This window comes from Stomoxys calcitrans, chromosome 3 (assembly GCF_963082655.1).
Source record: "Stomoxys calcitrans chromosome 3, idStoCalc2.1, whole genome shotgun sequence".
NCBI lineage: Eukaryota > Metazoa > Arthropoda > Insecta > Diptera > Muscidae > Stomoxys > Stomoxys calcitrans.
The window spans coordinates 25,431,091-25,456,808 of NC_081554.1; the positions used below are offsets into that span (position 1 = coordinate 25,431,091).

At 34.4% G+C, this 25,718-nt stretch overlaps 1 protein-coding gene across 8 annotated transcripts in view; it reads left to right on the top strand.

The window, feature by feature from the left end:
* Nucleotides 1-3,240: 3,240 nt before the first annotated feature.
* LOC106084890 (piezo-type mechanosensitive ion channel component) overlaps nt 3,241-25,718 on the top strand; it is an 84,656-nt gene continuing 62,178 nt past the window's right edge. For 5 of the 8 annotated variants that reach the window (XM_013248839.2, XM_013248846.2, XM_013248842.2 and 2 more), the window contains exons 1-8: nt 3,241-3,575; nt 8,193-8,463; nt 10,547-10,866; nt 10,964-11,090; nt 12,065-12,184; nt 15,789-15,951; nt 16,433-16,576; nt 20,742-20,804. In XM_013248839.2, the coding sequence (XP_013104293.2) occupies nt 3,512-3,575; nt 8,193-8,463; nt 10,547-10,866; nt 10,964-11,090; nt 12,065-12,184; nt 15,789-15,951; nt 16,433-16,576; nt 20,742-20,804 (1,272 nt within the window). In that variant the 5' untranslated portion in view covers nt 3,241-3,511. Of the gene's footprint in view, nt 3,576-8,192; nt 8,464-10,546; nt 10,867-10,963; nt 11,091-12,064; nt 12,185-15,788; nt 15,952-16,432; nt 16,577-20,168; nt 20,214-20,741; nt 20,805-25,718 lie in introns of all 8 variants that reach the window. The other 3 variants (XM_013248841.2, XM_013248843.2, XM_013248845.2) reach the window with 3 other exon arrangements.

A 25,718-nucleotide genomic window follows, 5' to 3' on the forward strand; every position in this document is an offset into this window, starting at 1 on the left:
GATTTGGCTTATATTTTGCATGCCTGTTACGACTTCCAACAACTGTGCTAAATACAGTCCAAATTAGTCTATAAAAGATTGGTTTAGATAGGTTTAGCTATGTCAGGTTACTTACCAATTTGTACCTATACTTGGCAGAGAGTCATAGCAGATGTCATTGTGCAAAATTTCAGCCAAATTGGATTATATTTGAGCCACTCAAGAAAGTTATTACCTACCTAAATTAAAAGAAAAATCCTACCAAACTCGTCCAAAACCTACCAAATGTTCTACAAATCAATGTTTTTATAACCTCCACCGAAGAGTTGGCCATTTTGCCATTCCATTTGCACTCTTTATACCGATCTCTCGATAAGAAATCTTGAGTTCATTAAGTCGTATTTTTGCCCTGATTTCAATGAACAACCGTGCCGAGTTTGGATAAAGCGATCAGCCGATTTAAGTGTTTGAGCCCAGAAATGCGTTTTACTACCCATTTTGGCCGTTACAGTGAGTTGCATGGATCATTCAAGATCTGGCTATAGACCAGATCTGGCGATATTTGTATGCAGCTGCCTCATAGCCCTGTTTTCCGATTGAAGGCAGAGAACGCAAAAAAGCCTCATTTCCTACCTACGAAATTTGTAAGAGCTCCTTTAATACCTGTACCAGTTATAATAAATATTAGAACTTACCCCCTTTTCTACTAAAATTTTAAGCAGTGAGATACCTGGTAATAGTATTTGGACCCTCGGCATCCATAGTTTTATTGTGCACTCTTAACGAATACTTGGTTAATCCGAAGCCTTTCTGGTCGACGCGGTCCGAGTAAAGGGAGTGGGCGACGAATGCGCATGCAACATTGTGGAACAGCGAAACGGTCGGTAGGACGGCGAAAATCCTATGGGGGGATCCAGATCGTGAGAAGATGAGGCTATTAATGAAAGGAAGTAAGAAGGAGGTCAGTATAGCTATTGGTATCATAACGGGACACATAGGACTACGAGCTCACTTATGTAAAATCGGTACGGTAAGTGATAGCATGTGTAGGACGTGTGGGGAAGATCATAGACGTTAGAGTATTTCCTTTGTCATTGCCCGGCTTTGGCGTCTAACAGATACCGGTACATAGGTGGAGACACAATACCAACCATGAACCAAATTAGGGAAGTGGTATTAAAAATAATTAGGAACTTTGTAAGTAGCACGGAATTCCTAACTTAAAATTTTCTTTGTAGAGGTTACTTTCTAGAGTTTAGATCGCGCAACAAGCCGATTACTGGCTTAGGTGCATGTCCATAGTGGCATGGGGCGGATTAATATTTGCACCATCTTTTCAACCTAACCTAACCTAACGAATATTGAGAAACGAGAAGAAGTGAATTAATTTTCAGTTATCCCCGGCGATGTTTTTCATTAATTTACTTGGTATTTAGTGAGACGTGATCGTGAGTCGTGATTGTTTCGTGAGTAAAATTTATGTCTCGTGCGTGATCGTGAGTCGACATAAAAAAGTCGTGCGTGAGTAACATTTTTTTCTAGTGAGCATGAGTGGAGTAGTTTCAACATGGTTGGAAATCTTAAAAATGTCGCCAGCATTTTTTCTGATGTTCACGCCGGAATTCGATCCAGGGCGTTCAACGTGGACATGTTTATAGAGATTTCATTTACAAAAAAAAATCAAACAAAAATCATTGGGTGGTTTAAGAAATTTTCTTTTCCCTTTTAAAGTCATTTTTATAATGCTTATTTTTTTTCCTCCCCAAAAATTCTGTAATTTTTAATTTATTTATTTTAATTGTATAACATTTTTTTATTTTTTTTTTATTTTTTCATACATTTCTTTTTAATTTTTTTCATCTATTTTTTTTAAATGTTTTCACTGTCTATACATTCTCATTTTTTTTCAAAAAAAAAAATTATTTATTTTTAACAATATGTATTTTGAAATTGTTTTCAAAAAATGATTATTCAAAAGAAATTGTTAGTATATTCTTTTTTATTATTTTTTTCTTTTAAATATTTTTGTAAAAAAAAATTTTATCTTTTAATTTTTTTTTCAGAAAACTTTTTGTTTTCAAAAAATATTTTGTTGTTCGAGCAAAAATTATTGGATGGAGTATTTTTAAAATTTTTATTTATTTTTTTAATTGCTTCGAACTGTTTCTTTATTTTTTAAAAATTATTTTTTACCTTGCCACACTTTAATTTTTTTTTTAATATTAAAAAATGTTAAAAGAAATATATCAGAGTCACAATATCGAGAGCCGGACGTTAATGGGTTAATGTCGTGGATAGATGGAGCAACAGATTTTAAACTGCTAGTGACTTCATTTACCAAAACTGCAACATCTTGTATATGCTCTCATTTTCATTCATGTGGCAACACTGTCGTTTACAATCTTTGCTTAGGATTTGAGCAGCGAAAAAAAACCACTTACACACACATATATATACAGCCACACTTACTATAAAGGTTAAAACGCTAAGTGGAAATGTTGACAATTTAAATTTGTTGCTAACGATTTAGACCAGAATAAAGCACTGCGCGAAAAAAAGCAACAGCACACCAACAATAAAGCAACAGAGAGCAATTATAATAAAAATAAAAGGCTCACTGCCACTCATTTGGAAATGAATAAAAGAATAGTTTCGTATTTTATATATTTTTTTTGTCGCTCTCTCTCTCTCTCTCTCCCTCTCAGAGGATGAGATGAGTTTATGGCCATGATGGTTGAAAGGAAACGGAAGCAATGCAACACAGAGTGAGCGCTTATAGCAGCAGCAGAGCTTGATGATATCTTAGAGAATGAAATGGCGCTAATATAATTAAGGCTCATTAGGGAGTATAATGAAAGCAAAACTCATTACAAAGGTTTTATATATTCAATTAATTAATTGAAATGAAGTGTATTGTCTAAGCTTAGGAGGAAATTCAAAGTTAAAAGAGAAACAATGAAACCTTAAAAAACTTGTGGAAATACTTAAGACAACTGTTTGTTATGCCTCATTAAAAATGTATTTCATAACTGTTTTGAGTTCACAGAGGCCTAATATAAGATGCCTTTTTGAGTTCTTAAAATGTGTTCAAGGATCCTTCCTTACTCTTTGACACTTTATATTTCTTTGTTATGAAAGCTACACTTTCCTTTGCCTTTGCCTTGCCCTGTTTATAGTGTTTATGATATTAAGTTTTTTCTTTATTTTTTTTTTGAGGAATTGTAATTAAATTCTTAACCTTCTTCATTTATTTTCAGATTCTTTTATGAAAATGTTGGACATTTGGCTATAAGTGTGCCGTTGCCATGACCTTTATTCAGTCAAGTCGCAATTGCAATAGCAACAGCAAAAGCAACAGCAGCCCCAGCGTATTTTGTAAATACTTTTGACATCTACGTCAACAACTACTACTAATTACAACGAGTAATCTCTTCCATTTACCTCCCAACACAACACCTACTCCTACTCCACCCTGTACTTCTCAACCCCTCTCAGCGCCCTGGGTAAAGAAATCAAATAAATCAACGTTAAAATGGCATTCAGTTACGCCTGCCTTACACTACAACGTGTAGTCCTACCAATTGTTTTGGTATTAGGTAAGTTCACTGAAAATAAATTGCTAATTTTATTGAGTGTGCCAATTCGAAATGCCAACATTTTTATGACCTTTTGTATGTGTTATATTGAAACTTGTAGTATAACTTCACATGTAAAGTCTCTGCTTAAAAAAAGGAATGGAATTTGGCTTAAAGATTGATAAACTAAACTAAAATATTTAGAGGTCTCTGAAGACCATAGGTTAACATATCCGCCTATGACGCTTAAAAACCTAGGTTTTGAATCTTGAAAAAACATCAGAAAAAAAGTAAAAACCTGTTAAGTTCGACTGTACAAAACTTTGGATACTTACCATCATGGATAAATAAACCATCCTCTTTTATAACAATTCCACTACCACATCCATAGTAATAAGCAAATTGGGGGCTAGTCTGGATCATATTTGATTCAGGTCCCGCGAGCTATTATACAAGTCACAGTTTTAGCGAAATAAGGCAACAAATCCGCTTTTTGTGGGATAAGGATCCTAAATTGGAAGATCGGTCTATATGGCAGCTATATCTAAATATAGTCTGATTTTGACCATATGCTAGTAGGATGACGGGAGGCTTAATACAAGTCACTGTGTCAAATCCCAGTGAAATCGGGTAGTAAATGCAGCTTTTATGGGCGTAAGACCCTAAATCGACAGATCGGTCTGTATGACAGCTATATCTGAATAAAGACCAATCTGAGTCGCATATCGCTAGGCTTTAATCAACTCACTATTTAAAATTTCAGCGAAATCGAATAATAATTGCGACTTCTATGTACTTAAGACCCCAAATAGACAGATCGGTCTATATGGCAGCTTTATCTAAATATAGTCTGATCTGAACCATATTTTGACCGGAAATCGTGAGGTTTACAACAACTCACTCTATCTAATTTCAGCGAAATTGGGTAATAAATAAAGCTTTTATGGGCTTCAGATTCTCAACCGGCAGATCGGTCTATATGGCAGCTATTGGGTTGCCCAAAAAGTAATTGCGGATTTTTTAAAAGAAAGTAAATGCATTTTTAATAAAGCTTAGAATGAACTTTAATCAAATATACTTTTTTTACACTTTTTTTCTAAAGCAAGCTAAAAGTAACAGCTGATAACTGACAGAAGAAAGAATGCAATTACAGTGTCACAAGCTGTAAAAAAATTTGTCAACGCCGACTATATGAAAAATCCGCAATTACTTTTTGGGCAACCCAATATATCTAAATATAGTGCCATCTGATTGGACCGGATGCCGATTGACTAACAACAACTCACTGTTTAAAATTTCAGCGAAATCGGGTAATAAATGCAGCTTTTATGGGTTACAGACCCTAAGTCGGCAGATCGGTCTATATGGCAGCTATATCTAATTATACTCCGATCTGAAACATATTTGGATCATATGACGGGAGGCTTACAAAAACTTTTTGTTTCAAACAGAACAACTGAATTTTGCGAAAGTATCATGCTGTTCTGAAATTGAACGACTAGCAGTCATTCATGAACGACTAGTGTCTGCTTTTATCACCAGAATTTTTTCTATGAGCGTAGATCTCATTTATAGTTTAACAGATATACCAACGTAAATTTGGTAAGACTTCAAGGTGCTTCCCTGTAGTTGAAAAGTAGAAATAATAAAAAAATATACAAAAATCTTTGAAAAAAACTTAATTTTTTCAAAAAATGTTTAAAATGTTTTTCTTTAAAGTTCCTTGTTATTAAAAAACATATAAAGTCAACAAAAGTTAAATTTTTTAAATTTTTTTTTAATTTTGTACAATAATTTTTAATTCTTTTTTTTATAAATTTTTTTAATTTATTTTCAAAACCTTTTTGAAAATCAATTTCGACTTTGAAATTCTTTTCCAAAAAATATAAAAAAAAAATTTGCAAAAAAAATTTTTTTTTTGTTAAAATTTAGTTTTTTATTTTTTTTTTAAACATTAAAATTTTTTTTTTTGTAAAAATTTATTTGTTTTTGTTTTTTTTTTAAGAAATCAATATAAATGCTCTTAATAATGAATATATGCAATTTCATTGAAATCGAACATGTGAATCAAAGTTCCGACATTAATGGCTTGATATAGCTTTCATACAAACCAATACCGCAATTTGACTTCTTAAACATCTGATGAACTCAATTTTGTACTGATTACGCTAAAATCTCACGTGTGGTGTTCTGTTATGACTTCCAACATCTGTTCCAATTTTTAACTCCTTTACTAAATACATAAATTGGAAATAACAGAACATTTGTCCCATTAGTTGAACTTAGACTCTCCTCTCGAAATCGATGACTGCCCGCGGCCACATTTCTAGCTACTCCGCATAATACGAAGCTTTCCACTTTCAGCAACCTGTGGGCGCGCACGATAGCTTCCAGCTAAGCTACTCGTGAAAACGATGAGCACCACACAAGTCGGAGCTCAAAGTTCCAGCTGTTTTTCAGCAGTGGTATCTGACAGTGACGACGACGAGGATTAATTCCGGATCAAGGTATGGAATGTATACTGCTTAGTCACAATGAGGTCCTAGTGGCAGTGACCCGAGGAAATAAGAACAAGGCAGCGAAGACAGATGGATGTGTGCATGCATAAGCTCGTCTGCGCGATCTGACGGGAAGAACGCATACCAGATGATCGAAATCTAGGCACATGATGTCCCAAACATAAAAAAGGAGACAAGACAGTAGTATATCACAAATTGCCTTCCCTGTGCGCTGAGGCTTCAGTCATCGGCCATGTGTATTATGTCCAGATTGGGCATGCAATCGGATGCATATGCATAATAAGCGATTCGGGTCAGGTTAAAAAAGGTTCTGCTGGCAAACCATCGGCTCTTGCTGCCTTATCATTCTTTAACTTTATACTCAATACCGTCTTCTAGGGTTGGTTCGGAAGTATCCTCGAAACCTCTACAATCGCATACTCATTGTTTCCAATTATGATTTGTTATACCTCTATCTGTATCGTACACTCATAAAAAAAGTTAGCTGAAAATAGCAAACAGTAACTGCTGAATATTAGTTGTTAATTTTGTTGCCATTGTAGCAGTAGTTCTGCTTTTCCAGATGTGCCCGCGGCCACATTTCCAGCTACTCCGCAAAATACGAAGCTTTCCACTTTCAGCAACCTGTGGGCGCGCACGATAGCTTCCAGCTAAGCTACCCGTGAAAACGATGAGCACCACACAAGTCGGAGCTCAAAGCTCCAGCTGTTTTTCAGCAGTGGTATCTGACAGTGACGACGACGAGGATTAATTCCGGATCAAGGTATGGAATGCATACCGCTTAGTCACAATGAGGACCTAGTGGCAGTGACCCGAGGAAATAAGAACAAGGCAGCGAAGACAGATGGATGTGCGCATGCATCAGCTCGTCTGCGCGAACTGATGGGAAGAACGCATACCAGGTGATCGAAACCTAGACACACGATGTCCCAAACATAAAAAAGGAGACAAGACAGTAGTATATCACAAACTGCCTTCCTTGTGCGCTGAGACTTCAGTCATCGGCCATGTGTATTATGTCCAGATTGGGCGTGCAATCGGATGCATATGCCTAATAAGCGCTTCTGGTCAGGCTAAAAAAGGTTCTGCTGGCAAACCATCGGCTCTTGCTGCCTTATTATTCTTTAACTTTATACTCAATACCGTCTTCGAGGGTTGGTTCGGAAGTATCCTCGAAACCTCTACAATCGCATACTCATTGTTTCCAATTATGATTTTTTTATACCTCTATCTGAATCGTACACTCATAAAAAAGAATGCCGAAAATAGCAAACAGTTCCTGCTGAATATTAGTAGTTAATTTTGTTGCCATTGTAGCAGTAGTTCTGCTTTTCCAGCAGTAGTTCTGCAATTTCAGAGCAGCAGGCTTACTGCTGAAAAATTTGTTGATTGCTGAAAATGACTGTTTGCTTATACTACAGCCCTATGTTTTCTAAAACAGCAGTAATGTCTGCTTTCCCATTTTTATCAGACAAAAACTGCTTTTTTTCGGGCTTCATGTCCTCTGCTCGGTGTCTCCATGGACTAAAGCATTTCCCTTTTTTCCACATGCATTGTGGCAGATTTTTTTAATGATGAATATTATCGTTCGGGGCTGCTTTCTTCAAGTAGATGGATCAGTCGAATAGGAAAGGTTCAAAATTTCAACTTAAGTCTGCCCGCATGCCTGCTTTCGGATAATATTTGAGATATTGATGGTAGTTCTCCAAAGTAGACTATCAAGCAAGGAAAAGCTTCCTTAAATATATCAAAATTTAGCTTTCGTGTCACCTTTGTCCACATTTTTCACTTTGATTTATACTCTCATTTAAATTCCGAGTGAATCAAACCTTTACTCGCGCTCATCTCCATACTATAATTTCTTCTAATATTAATTTAAGAGAAGAAGAGATGATTGTCCCCCTATAACCTTTGCATGCAAAACATCAATTTGTAAAAGTTTTACGACTTCGTCCGGACTTAAATGAATTTGAGCCATTTGACCAGTTAAGAAGTGTAATTTATATAACGTTATTTCTATTTCAGTTTCACTTTTGCGATAAAACGCAATACAATATATTTTATTATCTCATTATCAACTAAATGTGTCCCTGTATATTTTTTTTCGTCTCCATTTCAGCTGCACTTTATCGTCCTGTTGGTATATCCTTTGTATACCTGTTGATGTTTTTCGTTTCGCCGTTTATACCGGTGGCCACAAAACAGAATTTCAAAGGTTCTGTTACAGCATATTTTATAATTTTATTAGCATTAAGTACAATACTCCTACTATGTCACATTGGACTGCAGGTGTCGATATTTGCCTTACATATAGGCGATATGTTTGGCACGTGTACGGTGACCGCAAGGCTGCTGAGACACATCGGATTTATAGCCTTTCAGAATCTGAAGTAAGTATGGGTATCTATGTATTTTCATAAATTTTAATAAATTCTATGTTAAAATAAGTTATAAGTTCAAAAATTCTGTGAATTTTCATAAATTTTCTGAATTTTCATAAATTCTGTGAATTTTCATAAATTCTGTGAATTTTCATAAATTCTGTGAATTTTCATAAATTCTGTGAATTTTCATAAATTACATGAATTTTCATAAATTCTAGAAGTTTCATAAATACTATTAATTTTGATAAATTCTATGAAGTTACATAAATTCTTTGAATTTACCTAAATGCTATGAATCTACCTATATTCTATGGATTTACCTAAATTCTATGAATTTTCATAAATTCTATGAATTTTCATTAATTCTATGAATTTTCATAAATTCTATGAATTTTCATAAATTTAATGAATTTTCATAAATTTTATGAATTTTCATAAATTCTATGAATTTTCATAAATTCTATGAATTTTCATAAATTATATGAATTGAAAAAAAAAACCATAAATTCTCATAGATTATATGACTATGAATTGTCATAAATTCTATGAGTTTTTATAAATTCAACGAACTTTCATAATTTCAATGAATTTTCATAAATTCTATGAATTTTCATAATTCTATGAATTTTCATAAATTCTATGAATTTTCATAAATTCTATGAATTTTCATAAATTCTATGAATTTTCATAAATTCTATGAATTTTTATGAATTCTATCAATTTTCATAAATTTTATGAATTTTCATAATTCTATGAATTTTCTTAAGTTCTATGAATTTTCATAAATTCTATGAATTTTCATATATTCTATGAATTTTTATAAATTCAATGAATTTTTATAAAATCCATGAATTTTCATAAATTCTATGAATTTTCATAAATTCTATGAATTTTCATAAATTCTATGAATTTTTATAAATTCTATGAACTTTCATAATTTCTATGAATTTTCATATATTCTATGAATTTTCATATATTCTATGAATTTTCATAAATTCTATCAATTTTCATAAATTCTATGAATTTTCATAAATTCTGTGAATTTTCATAAATTCTGTGAATTCATTAATTCAATGAGTTTCCATAAATGCAATGAATTTTCTAAAATTCAATTTATTTCCAAATTCTATGAATTCTTACAATCTATGAATTTCATAAATTGCATTCTTATAATTTCTAGGAATTTTATAAATTCTATGAATTTTCCTAAATTTTGTAAATTTTCCTGAATTCTACAACTTCCTATATTCCATGAATTTTCCTAAATTCTATGAATTTTTCCTAAATTCTATGAATTTTCCTAAATTCTATGAATTTTCCTTAATTCTATAAATTTTCCTAAAATCCATGAAATTTCCTAAATGCTATGAATTTTCCTAAATTCTATGAATTTTCCTAAATTCTTTGAATTTTCCTAAATTCTTTGAATTTTCCTAAATTCTTTGAATTTTCATAAATTCTGTGAATTCATTAATTCAATGAGTTTCCATAAATGCAATGAATTTTCTAAAATTCAATTTATTTCCAAATTCTATGAATTCTTACAATCTATGAATTTCATAAATTGCATTCTCATAATTTCTAGGAATTTTATAAATTCTATAAATTTTCCTAAATTCTATGAATTTTCCTAAATTCTATGAATTTTCCTAAATTCTATAAATGTTCCTAAATTCAATAAATTTTCATAAATTCAATGAATTTTCATAAATTCAATGAATTTTCATAAATTCAATAAATTTTCATAAATTCAATGAATTTTCCTAAATTCAATGAATTTTCATAAATTCAATGAATTTTCATAAATTTTACGAATTTGTATAATTTTTTATAAATTTTATAATTTCTCACAAATTCTATGAATGCTTATAAACTTTATGGATTTTCATAAATACTATAGGTTTAGTTTTTTAATTATTTTTTTTATAATTAGATTTATACGAAACTTTTTGTTGAAATTTGATTTGAATAGTAATTTGTTAGGAAAATTTTCTAACATATGTGCCACTTTGATTGGAGGGGCTTCATCTAAGTCTTTTATGCATTAATCACATTAAAAATAATTCATCTCGTTATCTTTTTGCTACAGAGCCTTTGCCATTGTCGAATGGCTGGCGCCAGAGGTGGTAGTCTTTATCACATCTCTGGTGGTGTACTTAATCTCTAAGAAAATAACACAAACCGTGGAGCCTCAACTGGAGAATGGTGAGGGTGGCGAGGCGATACGGGAAAATGGTGGCAGTGGTGCCGGTGGTGTTGGTGAAAACCAAACCGAGGAATTTGTTAACGCCATTGTCGAGGATGCACAAAAACAAAAGCATGTTGTGGTGGCGTCAACGGCAGCTGTTGCAGCTGCTGCTGCTGCCGACGATAACAATAAGCCAAATTTCGATGGACTGATAAAAATATGTAAGTTTTAGGACTTTAATGTCCTTAGCTTTAGATGAGTATGTGGGCAAAAAAAAACAAAATATTTACTTCATGTATGTGTTTTGTATGATTACAGCTCCCCTATTTTGTTTGGCAACCCTCTTCTTTTCGGCCGTCCTTAGACCAAGTGTACCAGGTGGTTTTTATTTTTTAATATTTCTGCTGTCGGGTTCATATTGGGCAACGTTCCAAACTTTGCAAAGGTAAGCCATAACACAATATTGTCCAAAAATCTAAGCAACTTAGCCTTAAACAGCATCTGCCTGCCAGTCAGTTATAGCGGCGGATGCATAACACAAAGAAATCAATTTATGTTTTGACAACAAAAACACTACAAACAACCATATCATCAGTAGCTGAGAACAAACTTTAGAGGGCATTCATTATTTGTTTTTACAATGCCATACCATAGTTTGGGTTTCCAAAATACGAGGGTGGTGTATGGAGTTGTTTCTCATATATAAAGTTTTAAGTTTTCCAAAAAAAAAAGATATTCCAACCACCCTACATTGAAAAAAATTTCTTAAATGTTTGTCGAAATAAATATAAAGATAACCAATTTTTTTAACTTTTTCACCTAATAAGGGTAAAATTTCTTCCGCTGAAAGACGTTTTACTTGGAATTTAGAACTTTTTCATTAAATTAAAGATATCATACTTATTTTAAAGTCTTATATCCTCAATTACGCATAACGTTTTTGTATTTTAAAAAACTTTAAAGATTTTTTAAACTTAATTTAAATTTTCCCAATTTTTAAGTTTTTGTAAGTAAAAATTTCCAGTGGCCAAAGATGTTTTACTTGAAATTTTGAATTTTTCTAAATTTAAAGATAGCATTCTTATTTTGAAGAAAAAATCTTAAATTTTAAGTAATCGGTTTTTTTGGTTAATAGAATGAATTAAAGAAGAAATATATTTTTCTTGAGCTTTAAATTGAATTCTTATATCGGCTCTCAGACCCCTCCTCGTATTTTCTAAAACAAAATTAAACCAATGCAACCTTGTTGTTTGCATTTCGCTTCCATATGTTTGTTGCCCCATCTACTCTTGCTATGTATGTTTCTAGTTGTATTTGTCTCCATACATATTTAGTACTTTATCTATTTATTTTTGTTTTTTTTTTCTCTCTATCTTTTTATCCTTCCTTCCTTTGGTATCATTGCATTTTATTTTTTAGGAAATTTGCCATGTTATTACGTTTTGTTATGGTCGTTATTGTGGCCCATACCCTTTGCATTGTGGCCTATCAAACGCCTTGGATGCAGGACCATTTGGAGAAGACTAGTTTAACAGCCAGGTAAATATTATTAATGATTTATGCCCTCAGGGTCCACGTTGGCATTGTTTTGTATTTCTTGTTCATCTGAGATTGGCTGGGACATACATTCACACTCGAAAGCGATAGTGTATGCTGGTTTTAACTAAATTTCAGAAAAAATTTATATTCATACAATGCTTAGAAATATTTTGCTATTATGAGTAAAAAAAAACAAGTGAAAACATATTAAGTTCGGTATTAAAGGGGCCTTTATCTAATCGGATCATATTTGGCACGGACGCTGGAAGTCATAGTAGAAGTCTTTATGTCGAATTTCAATAATGGGGACTGTAGTATAAAGATCGATGAGGTCTATATTAGTATATAGACCGATTCGGATCATAGTTAGCACGGAGACTGAAAGTCATAGCAGGAGTCTTTGTATCATATTTTAGCCAAATCAGGTTTTATATGGGGGTGTACCAGTTTATAGACCGATTCGGATTATACTCTGCACTAATGTTGGAAGTCAGAACGCATTTTTTTATCCAAATTTTAGATAAATCGGATGAAAAAAAAAAGTGCGGCTTTTAGGGGCTTAAAAAGACAAATCCGGGAATCAGTTTGTATAGAGGCTACATTAGTTTATAGACTGATTCTGATCACACTTGCCACTGATGTTGAAAGTCAGAACGGAAATCGTTATGCCCAATTTCAGCCAAATCGCATGAAAATTAAGGTCTCCTAATACCCACCCCATCCTATGGTGGTGGGTATAATAAGCAAAGTAAAGTAAAATCATACCTGGCATAATTTTTACAGTCCTTCGACTCTCCGACGAGGCAGGTAAACAACAGGAAATGAGGTACTCATGGGGAACATTGCGAATTCTCACTACATTTCGTAGGGTATTACCAACATTGATAGGCGAGGTCAAGTTCTAGCAAAATTCTTGAATACTAACGACCTCATAAGACTTAAAATTAGTAACACCACTTGTAAAAAGGATAAGGAGTAGGTTTTAAATGTGGCAATAGGTTCGGAACATCTAACGATTGGGTTCAGACTTGGAGGGAGCACTCCTTCTCGGGCCATTGCTACATTAGGTTTAGAATTGCACGTCAGCGCTAAATCCGATTAGCTTCCCGAATAAGGTGAAAAGCTGTAGGACAACATTCGGAAGAATATTCAGAGGAAGATTAGAATAATATATTTTATATTGTCGCGGTCGACAATGTCAGCAGGATTACGACTGCAATAGTGGTGTCTTTCGAAATCGGCCCAGGAAATACCCTGGATAACCGGAGAGATTCGCAATATTGGGAAATAGGTCCGCAGAACTTATAACACCATTCCGTGTAGTATAGATCCATCTCGCTTGCGCCTGGCGCTTCTACACGGAATATATGAAAATTTCAATCAGGTCTGTTACTGCCGAGATAAATTTTCCGAATAAATTTTCTCCTCCTCCTAATACTGGCGACATTTGTGGGACACTGTACCAGTTATGTAAAAACTTCTCCACTGTTGCACTGAGGCACGTCGTTCGATCTCGGCTATAAAAATCAGGCCCCTTATTCTTGAGCTTAAACTTGAATCGGACAACACTCATTCACATGTGTGAAATTTGCCACTGCTCCTTAATGGAATGTTCATGGGCAAATTTGCAGATTGAAGGCTCCACGTTCTGGACGGTGAATGAGGATACCCCCACTAAGATTACGAGGTGCAGCAGCTCGCCAGACTTTTCCATTGCATACCCTGATTTCCTGAGTGATGTATCCTGGCAAGTCGTCATATCTTTCGGATGATACCACCTCCCCATCATACCAACCATCGACCGACTTCCCGACTTTATAACCTCTGGGCGCCGGACGTTTAACAATCAGAAGAAGGCCGATTGGTTTGGCTTCAGAGAGTACACCAATCGCCGCTTCCGTGAGCTGACACCCCCCTCAAATGTGCCCGTTGACGAAAGGAAATTCATTAACGCCGCAGCCGCTGTCTCTATACCAGCCGGTCGGATAACCCAAGTGCGGTCCAATTTCCCGGTGCAGACAGCGGTACTCACAGACGAGCGTGAGATGCACGGGCCCCATCAACACCAGAATCAGCGAACTAAATCTAAAAATAAACAGGGTAGGTAGCAAACACAAGCGAAATATATGGCTCGAATACTTGGAGCAATGTAACTTAGGTACCAGCAAGCTGTGGTCTTGCCAAACCCCGGAAGGCAGGTTGACAGGAACTGTGACTGACCTGAAGACATGCGCCAGGTTGTTCAATCGTTAATTTATTGAGCATCCCGTGAGTGACAAGGCTAGGAGGAAAGCCATTCGTCGTATCCGTGGTATGGAGCCAATTTACTCTTTACAACTGTCCTCCACCTGTCTTTGAACACTCTTGTAGAACCCAATGTGTGGAATATAGGAAGATTGATCCCCCCATTGAAGCCTGGAAAGGATCCGAGTAAGAGGGAGTCGTACAGAGCGAGCTACTCCACCGAGCCTCGTTAGAGAATTTCCATTCGCCGAGCATCTGCATGGAATTCGCAGACTTCGCAGTCCATGTGATACGGTCCTATCGAAAGCATTCGACACTATCAACCATGCCAAATTATATCGAAATTATTTACCAGTGCATCCCTCCAGCCAGAGCTGAAATAATGGGTTGTGAATTATCTGTGTGTTCGCCAGTCATTTGTGGAATTTAGGGATAAGAATTCGAAAAGCCGTAGAGAGGAAAGGGAGAAAGACGACATAGAGATCGTTTCATATACAGACGATTGAACGAACATGGCATCAGGCCATCTATTGATGACTTCTGCGATAGGTTAAAAGTCTGCCTCAACAACTTGCCACGTATTTCGCTGGAAGACATTTGAAGATATCTTCCACCAAATCTTCAGCCACATTATTCACGCATGAGGTGAATAATGAGTTGAATGTGAAAGTTGATGGAGTGACAATTCCGACCATCAAGTGTCCCAAGTATTAAAGCTTTTACACAGTCAAGTCTTATGAAAGTTTTACTTATTTACGTACCCATGTAGTCAGAAATGAGGCTCATCGCTGTAGACAATTTTCGCTAAAACAGTGGATTTCTATTGAGCTGTTGTCGCAGAGCACGAATTTTAACGATATATTTCAACGATTTGAAGCCGTTGCTTGTTTGGGGGGTTCTTCATGATGAAATGGCAGAGTATACTGAATACTTTTAGCATGCACAGGTGACGTTTGGTAACAATTATCAACCAGTGCTGCCACCCCGAAGAACTTAACTCATAAAAATCATTTTTTATATGAAATTTAGTCCAGAACTTAACGCATGTTGTCTTGAAATCTATAAAAAAAATAAAATCCCCCAAATTACATTCATTGGTTGATCTATAACCTTGTGATAGAAAAATATCACCAAACTGTGACATACAGACTGTTAATTCTGTACTTTGAGACAGGGCGTATACGCATTGGCAACAGAAATGTGCCTTATAGCCAACACTCATACGCCACAATGGTTTTTCTGTTGAAAGTTTAATGAGAAGCTTTCGTCACTTTTATAGAACATCTCTACCACATTGATTGTAATTTTTCTTATATTTATATAATATGTATATTTATTCTTTTTTACCCACTCACAACAGATTAATTGGCCTTGAACCTCTGGTGACATCGAAATGTTCCGAAGATATTCGCATCATTGTCTACAATACAGAGTACAAAGCGGACTCATTTCTCAATCCTATTGTGTTATTTTTCACATATTATGCTTTAGCCTTAACAACAAAGAATCTCATTAAAATACGGGTAAGTAAGAAATTTAAAGAAGAACGCAAATCCAAACCTCGTCATTTATCTAACGAATTTTTGAGTATCATATATAAACAAATAATATAACAAATAAACCACTTGAAAACTTTTGGAATAAAACTCAGACTACTTTTTCCCAAAACATATTAATCCAAAAACAAATTATTTTTATATATACATAAAACAGAAAAACCAACGAAATATTTTTGTTAATTAATATTTTGTGATAACTAACACAAACATGACATAACAATTTTTTCTCTAATTTTTTATCTTCTTTTTTACCAAAAAAAAAAAATGCTGCTTTAATCTGCTATGGCTTTTTTTCCAAACAAAATGAAAAAAAAAATTGGATTAAACAACAAAAACTAAAAAAACTTTACTTACAAACTTTGTCTTATAACAACTAACAAAAAATATAATTTTTTTAATTATGAAACAAAAATAAACTGAAAATAAAATTAAATACAACCTCAAGATCATTGCTAAACAAGCCACTGCTTTTGGCCAAGATATCGATAACAGTAGTACCCATAAAATACAACGTCAAATATCGCTGATTACACAATCATCCCGTAGTAGCAAAAAGGACGGTAATAGGATTAAAACACAACGTCTCAATGTAAGACTCTTCTTCAGTTTTATTCATACCAAAGCTGCATATATATATTTTTTTCTATTTTGATTTGTTTTCCTCCTTGGATTTTATTTTTCTTGTATTCCATATTGAAGTTTTTTTTGTTGGTTATGAATATTTATGCGATTCGTTGTGATTTTTTTTTCTTTCTTATCAAACTTGAAGTACTGTGGGTGGGATCTTTGTGAATATTTGTTGTATTTTTTCTTAAAATTCTCTTTTTGAAGGCTTTTTGTATATAGGCAACGAATGTTTGGTTGTACACAATGGATTTTTACTTTATGTACTCGTATTGTGCCTCAAATTTATGCTCCAATTCATATTATTGAGTTGTGTATAAAATTTAAATTTTTTTAACTTAAATCCATAGTGAAGTTTAGGTAAACGCTTAAATGATATAAATTTATGAATATTTTGTTAAGGTTTAACCCAACAACATAAACATTCTCAAGCCAAATGAGAAAATTTGAATTGGTTATTGGAAACCCTTTTTTAATGGGAATTCTAGGAGATGTTTCCATCTCAATGGCTTTATATGGAATACCTTTTTAGCTGTTAGTTTTATGTTAAACTTCCATTGATTAAGAACTTCTTTTCCTTATGTTAGTGTTATTGAATATAAGCAACCTTACACTAGGGCGTATGATGCATAATTTTACAGTTTCATAACAATCATACGCATAGAGGGACATACTGTGTAAACCTATTAACGACGAGTGGGTAGAAAAATATCCAAGAATAGAGCTGTCTTGAAAAAAATCTAGCTCGAGTTGGGAAATAGGTATCCCAATAGACGAATGAAATTTGTTAAATAAATGTTCCCATCATATAAACCAAATGAGAAATTTCGAATTGATTATTGGAAACCTTTTTTTAATGGGAATTCTAGGAGAAGTTTCTATCTCAATGGCTTTATATGGAATACCTTTTTAGTTCTTAGTTTTATGTTAAACTTCCATTGATTGAGGACTTCCTTTCCTTATGTAAGTTAAAAAGGTACAGTTTCATAACAATCATACGCATAGAGGGACATACTGAGTTAACCTATTAACGACGAGTGGGCAGAAAATATCCAAGAATAGAGCTGTCTTAAAAAAACTCTAGCTCGAATTAGGAAAGAGGTATCTCAATGAAATTTGGATAAGCGTAAAATAGACGAATGAAACTTGTTAAAAAAAATTTCCCATCGTATAAGGTTATGTTTTTGGGGGAAAATTGGCTTGTCGAAAGTAGCCAATTTTTTTATATAAAAAAAATCTAACAAAAATTTAGTGAGTAGTGGAAGCATGTAATATTCTAAAAACAACCCCTATATTGGTTTCAGCTAGACAAATAAATCCAACAACAAGATGAAACAACCACAATAAAGTAGCAAAAAAACAGACAAATAATTTTTTCTAAATTCTAAGAAATGAGATTTCTGGAAACCGTGTTTGTGTCATGTTGGACTTAAAGGTTTCTATATTAAAACAATTAATTTATTGCTATAAGCCTACAACTACTTTTGACAGAAGGTGCGATTTTATGTCAAAGTCATTAAAATGCACTTTCCTTCGCTTAATGAAAATGATTTTTTTTGTTGTAAAAACATAGTGGCTTAGGAAATAAAAATTTTTTCATAATATTTTTCAAAAAATTTAAAATTTTTTAAAAAAAATTGTTTGAAAATACTCTAAATTATGAATATATAAAATTTCATCAAAATCGGACAAGATAATCGAGGGTCAGACGTTAATGCGTTAAGTGCTTATGCAAAAAACAAGAGAATTAATAGGTGAAAATTAAATAAAGGGTGATTCTTGGCTGTTATCTTTTTGGCAACAATGGTTTAAACAGCTCACGCACGTTTTGTGTTTTGTTTCACTGTCAACAGCTTCAGTTTAATCTATAATTTAATCATGAATGGGCTTACAAAAGAACAACGCTTGCAAATTATTGAACTTAATTATCAAAATGTGTGCTCTGTTAAGAAAGTTCATCGAGCGCTTCTTCTTCCTCAGCGACGAAGCTCATTTTTGGCTCAATTGGTACGTAAATAAGCAGAATTGTCGATTTTGGAGTGAAGGTCAGCCAGAAGCATTACAAGCTACCAATGCATCCAGAAAAAGTCTAATTTTTTTGCGATTGATATGCTGGTGGCATCATTGGACCGTACTTCTCCAAAGATGATGTGAATCGTTACGTAACTGTGAATGGTGAGCGCTACCGTGAGATGATATCCAACTTTGTTTTCCCAAAATGCAAGAGCTTGACTTGCATGACATGTGGTTTCCTGAAGACGGTGCCACATGCCACACAGCCCAAGTAACAATGGACTTAATGAGAGGCGAGTACGGTGAGCATTTTAATTCACTTTCGGGACCGGTCAATTGGCCCCCAAGATCGTGCGATTAACGCCTTTAGACTATTTTTTGTGGGGACAAGTCTCTAAAGACCCGGTCCACTCGGTACTGGTCTATGTATTGGATCAATGTTTCGGTCCGCACATTATTAAACGCCCCCTCGATGTAAATGCAAACCGCCAATGTGTACGTCTTGGCATCGAAGGATTCTTCTATTTCATCCATAACCTCGTGCAGGGCAGTCTCTACCGACTTTCTCCTAACATAGGCATGCTGTTTGTATGTAAGCAGTCCATAGGATGTCCTACTCTTTATCATGGCATCCACAATGCGTTCCATGGTTTTAAATAAAAAGGACGTAAAGCTTATTCGCCTGTAGAACTTTGGTGTCGCATAACTTGCCGGGCTTGGGTATAAGCAACACCCTTGCCTCCTGATAGTCGGCCTCCTGTTGTAGTAACGGAAATATTCCATCAGGTCCGGCAGACTTAAATGGCTTGAAGCTCCTCAAGGCTTCCTTGACCATAAGTTCCGCAATTATAAACCTATTATTAACATCATTATTGCAAGATTCCGGTGTCTCCGTGCGTCCCGTCGTATCCTGTGGAAAATGGGTCATCATCAAAAGCCTCAACATGTCCTCCGTTGTCTCTACTCTCACTCCCATGTCGTCTACTAAAGTTTCAGTTTGGACATGGGTTTTTGAGAGAAATTTCTCTATCTTGGGGGCGTCACGCTATCGACCTTAGGAAATAGGAATGTAAAATCCTCTTCATTGGGAACATACTTATCATTTTTCTATTAAGGGATGGTAATCTTGATCAAAGCATTGGACACAAAAATTAGTAATTTATTCATTTATTTTATAGATTTAAAAAAAATGTTACTAATGAACGAAAGCAGTGTTAACTCTTGTGTATAAGAATAACATGAATGTCTTACTCGTGGCTACTACTACTACACCTACTGTTAGAGCAAAGAAACCAATTGTAAATAAAAACCAATATACATAGTAAATACATAGTAAATACATATAAATGACATCTATTGAAATAAACCAAAAGTTATTCCACTTACTGCACTGGTACCAAAAAAAAAACCATTTACCAAAAAATGAAATCATCTACATATTCGTATTAAAAATGGTGATGTGTATAACAAATTTTTTTTTCAATACTTTTTTTTGTATGGTAAATGGACTTCACATCTTCTATTTGGAATGGTTTGTGGTTAAGTCTGTGGTAGCTGACATGCTGATTTCTACGAATGTTCTACTTATGGTATATCTTTTGTGGTCCTCCTCTTCTCCCCTCCTGGGCCTGCATCCTTATCCAAGACTTGCCTATTGAAATAAATCTTCCTTAATTTTATATGATTTTCTATCTTTTACTCGGCTTTTTTTATTAATTTTCTTTTTCTTAAAAATCTGATTGGCAATGTTTTCTTTTTAGTAAATATTATTACTACAGTCCGGATTTTTATACAAAATCGAAATTTTCCTATCTATTATTTGAAATTGCATTAGTATTAAGCAATAAAATTTCATTTCGTAAGCATTTAATGACTAAGGAACTTTGAAAACCTAAATTTTATTACAAAATATTGCCATACTCGCATTTGTAAAATATTAGATCGGAATATATCGAATTTGCATAAAAAGTACGGACTCTAATATTACCCCCTAAAAAGTTTCTTTTGGCCTTTTTTTATCATTTGATTTATTTTTTAAGTTTTTTTGGTTATTTTCATTTATGTTGATTTTTCTAAAAATCCAATGTATGTTGCTTCTTTTTTACTTCCGCTTTTAGGTTACTTTACGCCGTGATCAACAACGTCCTCAAATTATAATCGAACCGACTGAAACGACGCCTGTACGTAATTAACACCAACACTATACCCCCTCTATACTCTCTCTCTCTCTCTCACTCACACTCACTATCTATGCGTCCCTCACTATTTAGTTGCGATTCTTGTTTCTGTTAGTTGCTCTATGCTCACCCTACTATATGGACACCCACAAAGAAACACCACACACAAACACCAATACTTACAAAACTTTATAATGGTTAATGTATCACACTATAGACTAACCAACCTCAACCCTCCGTTTACCCCTCCCCACCCCACCCCCTGCTCAAACAAATCTCCTTTGTTTGTTATCTGTCCCAACAAAAAGATGCCACTTCCTGTGTTGGCGCTGTGAGAGAGCAGCCTATGTGTATGTGTTTGTGACATTTCCCTACAATCCAAACAGCGAATATCATTAGATATCATAAAACAAAAACAAACATAGTATAAGAATTTAGTTACTGCTGCTGTTCCAGCCGTAACTGCTGTTGTTGCTGTTGCTGCTGTGGGTGGTGTTACATTGTTTGGTGCGCTTGGGCTAGTAGTGAAGTGTGATTTTTAACACCCCACCGCAGAAAATTCATTTAAAATATTTTTTAGAGTCTCATTAGATAATGTCGTATTACATGTGTTCAACAACAACAACAACAGCAACAATATCATTTTTATATGCCTCTATATGTGTATTTGTAACGAATACTAACACAACATTTGTTGGGTCTCTTATCATTTACATTAAGATTGCGGAAAAGGAATTAAACCACTGCACAAAAATAACATGGCTAACATTGGGTCCTTACGAGGGGTGGTATGATAAGGGAGTTAGGTGTATTGTAAAGTAATTAGAAAACTAATATGATAAGTAAGGGTTAACTCTCAAAAACCCTACGAAATTTTTTCTAAAGACAAAATTACAATGAAATTTTCTCTAAAGACAAAATTACAATGAAATTTTCTCCAAAGACAAAATTACAATAAAATTTTCTCTAAAGACAAATTTTAGTGAAAATTTTCTCTAAAGACAAAATTACAATGAAATTTTTTCTAAAAACAAAATTACAATGAAATTTTCTCTAAAGACAAATTTAAGTGAAAATTTTCTAAAGACAAATTTTAGTGAAATTTTTTCTAAATACAAAATTTGATTGAAATTTTTTCTTAGGACAAAATTTCAGTGAGTAAGGGTAAGTAAGGGTTAACTCTCAAAAACCCTACGAAATTTTTTCTAAAGACAAAATTACAATGAAATTTTCTCTAAAGACAAAATTACAATGAAATTTTCTCCAAAGACAAAATTACAATGAAATTTTCTCTAAAGACAAATTTTAGTGAAAATTTTCTCTAAAGACAAAATTACAATGAAATTTTCTCTAAAAACAAAATTACAATGAAATTTTCTCTAAAGACAAATTTAAGTGAAAATTTTCTAAAGACAAATTTTAGTGAAATTTTTTCTAAATACAAAATTTGATTGAAATTTTTTCTTAGGACAAAATTTCAGTGAAATTTTTTCTAAAGACAAAATTTCAGTTAAATTTTTTCTAAAGACAAAATTTCAGTGAAATTTTTTCTAAAGACAAAATTTCAGTGAAAGTTTTTCTAAGACAAAATTTCAGTGAATTTTTTTCCAAAGACAAAATTTCGGTGAAAGTTTTTCTAAAGACAAAATTTCAGTGAAATTTTTTCTAAAGACAAAATTTCAGTGAAATTTTTTCTAAAGACAAAATTTCAGTGAAATTTTTTCTAAAGACAAAATTTCAGTGAAATTTTTTCTAAAGACAAAACTTCAGTGAAATTTTTTCTAAAGACAAAACTTCAGTGAAATTTTTTCTAAAGACAAAATTTCAGTGGAATTGTTTCTAACGATAAAATTTCAGTGAAATTTTTTCTAAAGACACAATTTCAGTGAAATTTGTTCTCAAGACAAAATTTCAGTGAAATTTTTTTTAAAGACAAAATTTCAGTGAAATTTTTTCTAAAGACAAAATTTCAGTGAAATTTTCTCTAAAGACAAAATTTCAGTGAAATTTTTCTAAAGACAAAATTTCAGTGAAATACCATAAAAGACTACTGGTTAATAGATTAATGCAATCGGTTGAAAATTTAATGTTTTTTCCAATATCCCATTGGATTGGCTTTAAGACACATCCACGATTTGACTTCAGTGTTGCAAAATTAAAGTACTGTGGTTCGAACTCTCACTTAAGACCAGTTTGATTCAGCTGAATCTTGAAATTAACAGGGTAGTCAACGAATATAAACGGAATTTGTAGCTGGAACCCTTGAAGCAATGTAACTTAGGTACCGATTAAGGTAAGTTGTGGTCTACTGTTAAGTCACTCTCGAACCCCGGTAGACGGGATGACAAGACGTCAAGTCACTTTTGGCGACGTAACCGTAACCAATCCGAAGAAGCGCGCCAGGTGGTAAATTTAGGGTACATCCGAAAGTGATAGGGTTAGCCATTCTTCGTATCTCTGGTCTCCGAGCCGAAGAACAGCCATCACAATTTACCAAAGTACGAATGTCATTCAAAAGTTACGAATGTCATTCATGGCGCCAAGTCATCCAAGGCGTTGGGCCTGACAAAGTCTCTACACTGATGCTGACGAATCTGGATCAATTTGGAGTCGAGTACCTTACGACTATCCTCAATCTGTCTTTGAATACTCCTATAGTACCCAATGTCTGGAAAATGGGCAGAGCGATCCCACTAAAGTACACACCGATCTCCCTACTCTCACCAGAGCCTTCCGATCCTCGTTGGAGAATTTCCATTCGCCGATCATCAGCATGGATTTCGAAGACTGCATAGCACAACAACTGCTCTGGATGCCATCACCGCACACATTTGCCTAGGCTTCAATCAGCCTATACCATGTGATAGGACGGTCCCCGTGGCCTATCGAAGGCAATGCAAACTATTTTAGGACATCGCCAATACATCCCTCCAGCCAGGCCTAAAACGCTGAGTCGCGAATTGTGTGTGTGGTCGTCATTTGTGAAATTTAGGGATATCAAATCGAATCACCGTAAAGTAAAACAGAAAGTTTGGCAAGGCGGGTTGATATCTTCGGCACTGTTTAAGCTCTACTTATGTCCATTCCACCACTTTCAGGCGGCATAGAGATCGTATAATATGCGGACAATTGTACGATCATGGCATCAGGCCCCCAATCATTTATGACATCTGCGATATGTTAAATATCTACCACAACGAATTTGCCTCTTATTTCGTTGCAAGAAATCTGAAGATATCTGCCACCAAATCTTCACTACATACACGCATGAGGTGCGTAGGGAGCTGAAAGTGATGGTCGACGAGGTGACAGTTCCGACCATCAAGTGTTCCAAAATACTTGGTGTCATATTTGACAGCTCTCACAATTTCTCTTCACATGCCACAGCAATATCCGATAAAGTAAAAAGTAGAAACAAGGTCCTTAAGTCACTTGCCGAGAGCACTTGGGGTGCTAACAAAAAACCTCGTTGACCAGGTACAAAGTAATGGGACGGTCTGTGGTAAGTTATGCAGCGCCCGTGTGGTCCCGTCAGCCCTGTGACACGCAGTGGAGTAATATTTAGATCTGTCAGCGACGAGCTGTCTCCTCAGTTCTCACGTGGACCACCTCCATCAGAAGACAAAGATCCTACCCGTGCGAAGACAGCTACATGCTTCTTTGAGCAATAATGATATTCTCTCCCTATGCTCATTTTTGGTCTGCTCGTTCTGGTAAGCCCTTTGTTGTTAAATGTGGTTTTTATGACGGAAAATAGACGTCTAGGTGTATAAACATGTTATTATTCGGTGTTGTTTTGAAGTCTGTACCATTTCACCATTGGTTATCCCCTCCTAGTGCTGTAGACATTTGTGAGTTACTATGCCATTTATAAACTTCTTATCAAAGAGGTGTCGCACTGCGTCACGCCATTCGGACTCGGCTATAAAAAGTGGGTCAATGAACTAAAACTTGAATCACACAGCACTTATTGATATATGAGGAGTTTGGCCCTGTTTCCTAATGGAATGCTCATGGACAAATTTGGAAACTTGCACCAATTTACCGCTCTTGTTCACCTACTTTCCAGGCGCTGACTTACAGATAATCATACTTAAATTGTTTGAGCAAATCTGACATTACAGCAGACCTCTTTCCCATTTTTTGTTTAGTGTTCCAGAGTGGACAGTGCTCCAAAATCAAAGAAAAAATTCCGGATATTTTAAACGAATATCCTTATATTTGAAGGTTTAGTGATGCACATGTAAGATTTTGGATGCCATAAAGTTCTAGGCGTAGGGCCATGGCGTTGAAGGTTGCTCGCCTAATCGTTATATCTCAAAAATATTTCCGTTAAAATAGTTTCTGAAATATTTTTTCGATTTTCGACCACTGTGCACCAGTTCAAACACTTACCTGGCCTTATGCCTATCGAAGTTAGATAGGATGAACTAGAAAAATTCAATTAATTAATAAAATTGTTTAACACCATGTTGATTAACTTATCATACCACCCTCGTTACAAAAAATTTACCCGTGGCTATCTGGCCACTTCCATTCTTACTACAACTATTCCTGATAGCTCTCTGTAATCGTTTCTTTTGTAATGTGTTACTAATTAACCCCCCAAACCGATTGTATTATTGTCTCTAATAGTTGGCTGTTGGTTCTTTGGGGTCTTTATGTTCATTTATTCGTTTTAATGTGTGTGCGTGTGTGTGTTTGTGTGTCTGCTAAAAGTCTTTATGTATGAATGTGGTGTTTGAATAAAAGTGTATATGTCACTAAGTGTAAGTGTCACATATATGTATGTGAGAGCTGGTTTGGGGCCATTAGCGACAAACATAGAAAAAATATTTCTATGAATATTTCTTTGTGTGCTAGCCCCCCCTAGAAGTATGCAATTTTTTGTGTAAACATGTGAGTGAGTGTTTAAGT